General features: G+C 40.6%; 1 protein-coding gene across 1 annotated transcript; it reads right to left on the bottom strand.

Moving 5' to 3' along the window:
* Positions 1 to 2,549: 2,549 nt before the first annotated feature.
* On the bottom strand, positions 2,550 to 5,999 carry LOC108054795 (alpha-tocopherol transfer protein). Its single transcript, XM_017137868.3, has 5 exons — positions 5,752 to 5,999; positions 5,011 to 5,170; positions 3,919 to 4,000; positions 2,942 to 3,369; positions 2,550 to 2,881 (listed from the first exon to the last, which is right to left on the bottom strand). Exons 1-5 carry the CDS (start codon positions 5,852 to 5,854, stop codon positions 2,767 to 2,769), a joined length of 888 nt encoding a protein of 295 aa, XP_016993357.2. The 5' UTR covers positions 5,855 to 5,999; the 3' UTR covers positions 2,550 to 2,766.
* Between the last annotated feature and the right edge of the window lie 1,144 nt (positions 6,000 to 7,143).

The following is a 7,143-nucleotide window of genomic DNA, read 5'->3' as shown; positions in this document are numbered from 1 at the left end:
CAGGCGGACTATTGTTGACTGCACATTTCGTTTATTGCTTCTGCTTCTGTTTTTGCCCCTGCCCCGCCCCCCTGCGTCCTCCGCCCCCAGCTTCTGGCTCTTCCTCTTCCGGCAAAGCGAAGGGGAAGTGCAGGAAAAGCCGGAGAAACAGACAGACAGAGAGAGAGAGAAAGAGAGGCAAAGGAACTAACGGAGGAGCCAAGGGGAAATCCTCGGCCAACTGCAGTCCATATATAGAGTGCAGCGTAAGCTTTTTGGGGCTTGGGCATGTTAATGGGGTCACCACTGCCACGCCCACTCAATTCGCCCCCGTCCTTACAGCTGCGATTGTTGTGGCAAAATGTAAAATTGATCAATTTGGGCGTCAAGTCTGGCAGGGACTCTCGCTCTCTGTCTTTGATGGCCAGGAAAAACCCATACCCATACCCATACCATTCCGGTCCATCCCCCACTTTGATTTTCTTTCCGCCCATCATGTGCAAATATGTATAATTTATGCCCACTTCCCGGGGACTTGAAAACGCAGACTGGGCCGAGGTTTTGGCCACCGCCGAACGCCCTAATTGTGTTGGCAGTCATAATGCAATTGAAGGGTGGACTGCTGGTCATCAGATGGACATGATGGTCTTTCTATAAAATCTCTCTAGAAAATATATTTAAAAAAATAAATAAATAAAATATAAAGAATGTAAATCATTAAGAAATTATTAAAAAGCTCTAAGTATTTCTGTGGTAAACAATAGAAATAAAATATATGGGGTCTCCTAAGAAACAAGGTCTTAAATACAATTTTGAAAAGAAAGTAAATCCTGTAAAAATTTTTTTTTTAATTATATAATTTTTTGTAATTTTTTTACTCATTTAAAAAGATTTTGTTCCCAACTCTCTGTAATACAGGGTATCCAAGTAGCATATACCGCACACAACCAACGAGAGGGGATCGACAGAAGCCCACCCACTAACCCACCCACATCTATTGTGCTCGTGTGCAGGCATCCTCCCCCTCCCCTCCCACTCATCCCTCCCTGAAACAGGCAGAGTTGCCACATAATTCGATTACCATACATATATGTACTTGCAATCGCATGCAGTGCACATCTGGTTTTGGATAAAAGCGTAAGTCCCACAGCACCCACCGCCCACCGCCCACTGCCCCTCGAAATGGGAGTGGCACGCACCGCACTGATGGATGAGTCGCAGCGTTAAGTGGCGTTAAATCGGGGAATTCGGAGCGGGGGGACCATCGTGTTTGCATATAAGGCAAATATATGTATATAGAAAGACATGCACAGCGAGAAAAAGTTAAGTGGCTTACAAAGTAATTCTCTTTTAGCTAATACTAACTATGAAATACCAATCAAGGTAGTTTAGATCCTCAAAATATCTTAGAGAAAAAATCAAACATAAATTAATTTATTTTAAACAACTTTTCTTTTCTGAACTTTAGTAAAAAAAAAAATTTTTTGATAAAAAATCCATATATTTAGGTATATTCAACAGTTGATCTGCTTCACTTGTAAATTGATTTTTTCCGTGTAGCCCGGCACTAAGACTAATATGTCATGGGACTGGACAGCAATGGCCAGCTAAACGGAGAAAGGGGGTGTTAGGTACATATACAGAATACAGATGATGGAGAATAGGATGTAAGCCCACTTTTTTTTGTACCAGGCCACACTTTAATGTGTCAGCCGCACAACTCCAAGTGTCACTGTGCGAATTGCGAATTGCGGATTGGGGATTGCGGATTGCGGATTGCAGACTGGGTATTTGGACGACCCAGTGGCCAGGTTGGCCAACCGAACGGATGTGTCGATATGCGCATTATGCCTCAAGGGTCCTTCGGCCTCCACTTTCGTTGCCACATTGCTGTTGTTCTTGTTGTTGCTGTTGCTGTTGCTGTTGCTCCACTTCTACTGCCACTGCCACTTCCACTTCCTGAACACCCACACACACTGACTCACTCACCTCACCCACTTACCTCACCACTTACCTCACCACTTACCTCACCCACTCGACCAGATCACAGACAGATACGCACACTCGCATAATATTTTTAGGCCAGTTCTATGCACTGACAAAGATTCTATTCTATTTCATCTAAAATGGATCCTTATATAACCTATTATATATTACAGAAACTAAAAAAAATCATCCAAATTGTAACCCAAGTATAAAGAATAAAATTGTAAATTATCAAAATTTTTCCATGGAAACTGAAAATTTGTTTGTTTCAGTGTAGGCCAGTTACATTTTCCCTTTGCCTGCCGTTTTCCCTTTTTGTTGCGAGTTAATTGCATCAGTCGCAGGCATCGGCATCGAATGCACCGGCAGTGATTGGAATTATGCTGTTGCATTAAAAATGTAAATTCTGTGCGCGTCATAATGCCGTATATACCCCATATACCCCGCCAACTTGTGTAACTCTGGCCCTCCGTTCGCCTCAATAGAGCATTCAATTACACGAGATGGGGAGTGTGAAACTGAATATGAGTATGAATGTGAATATGAAAACGAATACGAAAGGGGAGTGTGAAAAATGGAGAGCATTCTCTTTAAGCATAGCGTATATTTACATAGAGCCGTAGAACGAAAACGAGAACAAAAAGAAATACAATAGATTTTCACATTCACGAGGATTTGGAAAAAGTGCCTCTGGGCTAATAATTGGAATTATGTAACTATAACCCAAAAGGTAACTCAGGGGAAATCGCAAAACCCAGAAGAATGTGAAAACACCCAAAGGTACAGTTGTGCGCACGGCGACTAATCGATTTCCAGGGCTCGAAGACTTTGTGTAACGCCCGAATCACTCGACTTTCGCTGACCATTCTTTTTGGTCTTGTTTATCTGCCAGTTCTCCACATCCATCAGATAGTCCCTGTATAAATAAGAATATATGTGTGAGTAAGATCCTTAAGAAACAGCTAACAGCAGCCACCTCTGCTCCTTGAGCAACTGCATCCACTGGAGCTTCAGGTCGGACATTTTCCCGGCCTCACCGCCGTACTCCTCGGGCAACATGGAGCGCGGGAAGTGACGATACGGGGTCTCGGCATCCGGCAGATGGAAGTGGATCAGCTTGAAGACCTCGCTCTTGATGAAGGGCTTCACGACGGCCATCACCTTGTCCACGAACGAGGGGCAGTTCAGCACGTGGATCTCCTTGAGCCGCACGGGATGCGCCTCCTGGACGAACTTCATGTAGACGCGCAGGGCACCCAGGGCGGTTTTGGTCAGGTGGCGCAGCGTGTAGCCGGCCATGTCGAAGACGGGTATCTCCCCATCCGACAGGCGCTCCTCGTCCTCCGTCGCAAAGCGACAGTCGGCCACCATGAAGAAGACCTTGATCGCAGCCGTGAAGTTGAACTGTCAGAAGGAACAATTCTCATGAGAAAGTAAGCTTATGAGATCCTTAGATAGAGAGATTGAAAATTATCGATATTTTCGATATTTTCGCCATTTTGATACGATAATATCGATGTTTTTATGGGAAGCTCCTCTTAATTATCGAGAAACAGCAAACTGTCGATATTCTTTCAAGCTATATATACTCAGATGGGATCCCAAAATATGGAAAATAAAAAGGTATAAAAACTAAAAACGAAAGAAGGAACATGAAAAAATTGAAAACATGTCAAATATGATGCAAACATATTTTTTAAGGTTTCAGTAACACTTAGACACTTTTATTAGCTTTTTTAAAACCAAAGAAATTAGGTTAATGACTAGAAAAGTGTGCAATAATTTGAAAGTCTTAAAATTTTATAACGAAAGTCAATGATTTTTTATCGCTATATACTTTTAGACACCTTTATAAGTGGTTTTAAGCTCTTACTGATTTATTTGGATTATTTATGTGTAAGGATTAGTATATAATTTTATTTAATTTCTAAATTTAAATTAATTTCAACTCACCTTGTCCGCATCAAAGTCGATCAGGCGGTAAAAGAGCAGCTTGTTGTTTTCCGGGGTCAAACCGGGCAACGGCACCAGATCTCTGAGTAAGTAAGTGAATTGCGACAGGCAAACGGTTAACATAATTCTGGGTACCCCATTATATTGTCCATCCCAACGAAAAACCGGTTGCTTGGATATTGCAAGCCAATGCACTCTGTGTACACTGGGCAGAAAATCAACACTGCAAGTTGCAAAACTCACAGAGCTCAGAGATCACCTCTGAAAATCATAGGTTTCTCCCAATTTCACAGGAATCTCAGCTAATTAAAAGTTGATTGGACTGCCGCCACTAAAGTCTCAAAGTCTCAATCAGTGCTTAATGTCTGTATTAAAGCGTTTATCTGCCAGTAAATTTCTGTTATAGCTTTTTCTTTGCCGGTACTCATTTTTATTGATTTTCTGCTGGAGATTTTAAGTAGATTGTAAACTTGGTTTGATTCCTTGCGAAGCAAATTATGATTTTCCGGAACTAAACATTGTTAAATGGCTACATTTTGGTTGGTTTTTTATTTTTAATTGCAGTTTTTTTGTATTTTTTATTCTGTTAATTCCTTAAGCTGATAAACACGTCTAACTTGGTAATAAACATTTTTTTAAGGTTTTAAATTTATTACCTAAGCGGGCAGTTTTATTTTCTTTTTGTTTTGGCCATTAACTTAAGCACATGAACAATTGCTTTGAACAAATGCATATATAAATCTTAATTTTTTTTTATTAACTTAAAGGTAACTTTTGGGTACATTAACATTTTTGGTAGGTATACAGAAAATGGCTCAGAAGGCTTTATAAGTAGTAATGTCCCTGTTTGTTTTGTAATCTAAATTCTCGTTTCTGGTACCATATTAAATCTTTTATCATATTTATAACATATCATATTTATCATATTTATAACACTTAGGATCAGTTCAGATTTTTAATGGTTTTAAAAACAGTCCAGAACTGAGTCCTTTTCTTGAAGATAGTGATCCTAACTCGCTTTTTGGAATACTTGAGGGACGTAAGGTTCCCTATTTTTTCGATCCTAACTATATCCTATATCATGGTACTCACGCGACTTGCAGCAGCTGCTGAGAGCTGTCGTCCAGAGGATCGCGATCGATGAAGATGTGGGCATGCTTGTTGCGCAGTCCGTAATTGAGTTCCAAGAGGCGCTGGGCGGCGGATGGATCGCCACGAGTCGTGTGCAGAAAGCGTCGCAGAAGCAGACGGGCTGCGGAGAAGGAGAAGGAGGATTCGGATAAATATTGAGTTGAGTAGTGAGTTCAGGGGAGCTGTACAGCTGTATACAGGTGCATTCATAAGTCACTGCGGTGCGATGGTTATGCAACTGGCTGCGGTTCCCATCGCTCAGGCAATTGACCTATAAAGCAAGTTGGCCAATTCCACGATAGTCACACAGTGCAAAATTTATAAGAACTAATTACGACCACTACTAAAGTTTTAAAGAAAAAATAATAGTCCGTAAATATAATTATCTTAAAGGAAATATTAAAAACATTTTAATATTGTGTTTATCACTTTGAATTATTTAAATACAGTATTTGATATTTAATTGTAATATAATTTAATGACATATTTGTAATATCCTCATGATATCACTTTATAATATTTCCAATTGGAAATAACTTTCAGATACGACAAAAATCGATCATTACAAAAAGCACAAGAAAAAAAGTCACTTTGATTGAGATATCCGCAACGATGGCAATTTCTTTCGGTGCTTTCTTCACGAAGAAGATGAAGAGTGGACTTTTGCGATCCACTTCCACTAAAACTACACGAAATACGAACATATATTCTGCGGTAATTGCGGCTGCGACTTGAGCCACTCCTGAAGATCCGAGATCCGCTTGGCCATCAGTTGATCCTCGTTTTTCTCGTTCGATTGGACCATTTTGAAGCGGTATCGCTAGCACCCACAAGAACTATCGGAATTATCGGACTTCCGGGAGGGAGCGAGACGGAGTTGTGTATTATTTTTAAGCGAGACAGCGCGTCTGTGCGACGCTAATTCGCGACTGCAACTGATTGGAACTTGGTTTTTTTTGGCTTTTCGTCGACTGGAACTCTGCCGCTGCCGCTGCCGACTTCGCTGCCTCTGCCGGCATCGCAAATAATAAGTGCTTGAATAACGGCGAAAAGGGGGGAGGACATGGGGGTTAAGTCTGGCAACATGCTGTGCGATCATGCAACGTATTTGCCTTGTGGCGTTGCCATCTCGCCGTTTAAAGGGATCTACTTATAAGGAAAAGAATCCTTAAAAATTATCCAAGTTATAAATAGAAATAATATTAATATAACTTTTTATAATAATAATGCCAGGAAATACTTTTCTTTTCTTTTGATTTTCTGTACTTTTCTTTATTTTCTGCTGACTCCAATCGTTGATCTAGATTTGCTTTCATTAATTTAGTTTTAGTTTAACACATACGTATGCTAATTTTTGTACACACACAAAAAAAACGTGTATCTTAAAATTTGATATCTCAACTAAAATAAATGGTAAAATTTACTTGTCCCATATTTGTATTATTCAGTTGCTGTTGAGTAATTTCCACTATGTCAGAAGGTCGAAAACCGCCAGGTGTGTTGTTTTCTTTTTTGCGTGTGCGTATTGCGTGGGTGCTGTGCGGTTTTTCCGGCTTTCCACCCGGCGGTTGAGGCCATTGCCGTATTGCCATGTTTGGCGGCATTTTTTCCACCACTTACTCGTTCGCTTTGGATTTGGATTTTTTTTAAGTTTTTTTTTCCTTAGCTTTATCGCGACATTGGCAAACAATTTTCGGCAAGGCGAAGTCGCGCTCCACTTGTTATGCTGCTCTGCTCCCGGCTGAACTAGCCAACTGAACTGGCCAACTGAACTGGCTTCGGACGTGTTTCGCAAGTTAAGCCCAATCCAAAACCGAAGCCAAAACCAAACTATTTACAACCGACCACGCTGGAACGGCGACAACAAAGCATGAGCATGAATTAAAACAAAACTGTCAAAAAGAAGCAGCAGCGGCGAAAGCGAATTTGGATACCAATTTTTGTTAGTGGCCCACAGAACACAACTGCGATCGTATTTCCCTTTGAGTTTTACAGTGAAAACCCCTCAAAATAGCTCTAAGATATGCAGTTCAAAATCTATTTTTCCAAAAAATTTGCTTTCTTAAAGTAAACTATTAGTAAAAATAATTTTTT

This window comes from Drosophila takahashii, chromosome X, assembly GCF_030179915.1.
Source record: "Drosophila takahashii strain IR98-3 E-12201 chromosome X, DtakHiC1v2, whole genome shotgun sequence".
Lineage (NCBI taxonomy): Eukaryota > Metazoa > Arthropoda > Insecta > Diptera > Drosophilidae > Drosophila > Drosophila takahashii.
The sequence above is the reverse complement of the archived record's forward strand: the minus strand, read 5'-3'. Positions and strand labels throughout refer to the sequence as shown.

Excerpts from the sequence above, each read along its gene's own strand:
- LOC108054795 (XM_017137868.3), bottom strand. The coding sequence starts at position 5,854 with ATGGTCCAATCGAACGAGAAAAACGAGGATCAACTGATGGCCAAGCGG. Across the intron at positions 4,001-5,010 it reads CAGCAGCTGCTGCAAGTCGC|AGATCTGGTGCCGTTGCCCG; the intron begins GTGAGTACCATG and ends TTACTTACTCAG. Across the intron at positions 2,882-2,941 it reads CAGTTGCTCAAGGAGCAGAG|GGACTATCTGATGGATGTGG; the intron begins GTGGCTGCTGTT and ends TTATTTATACAG.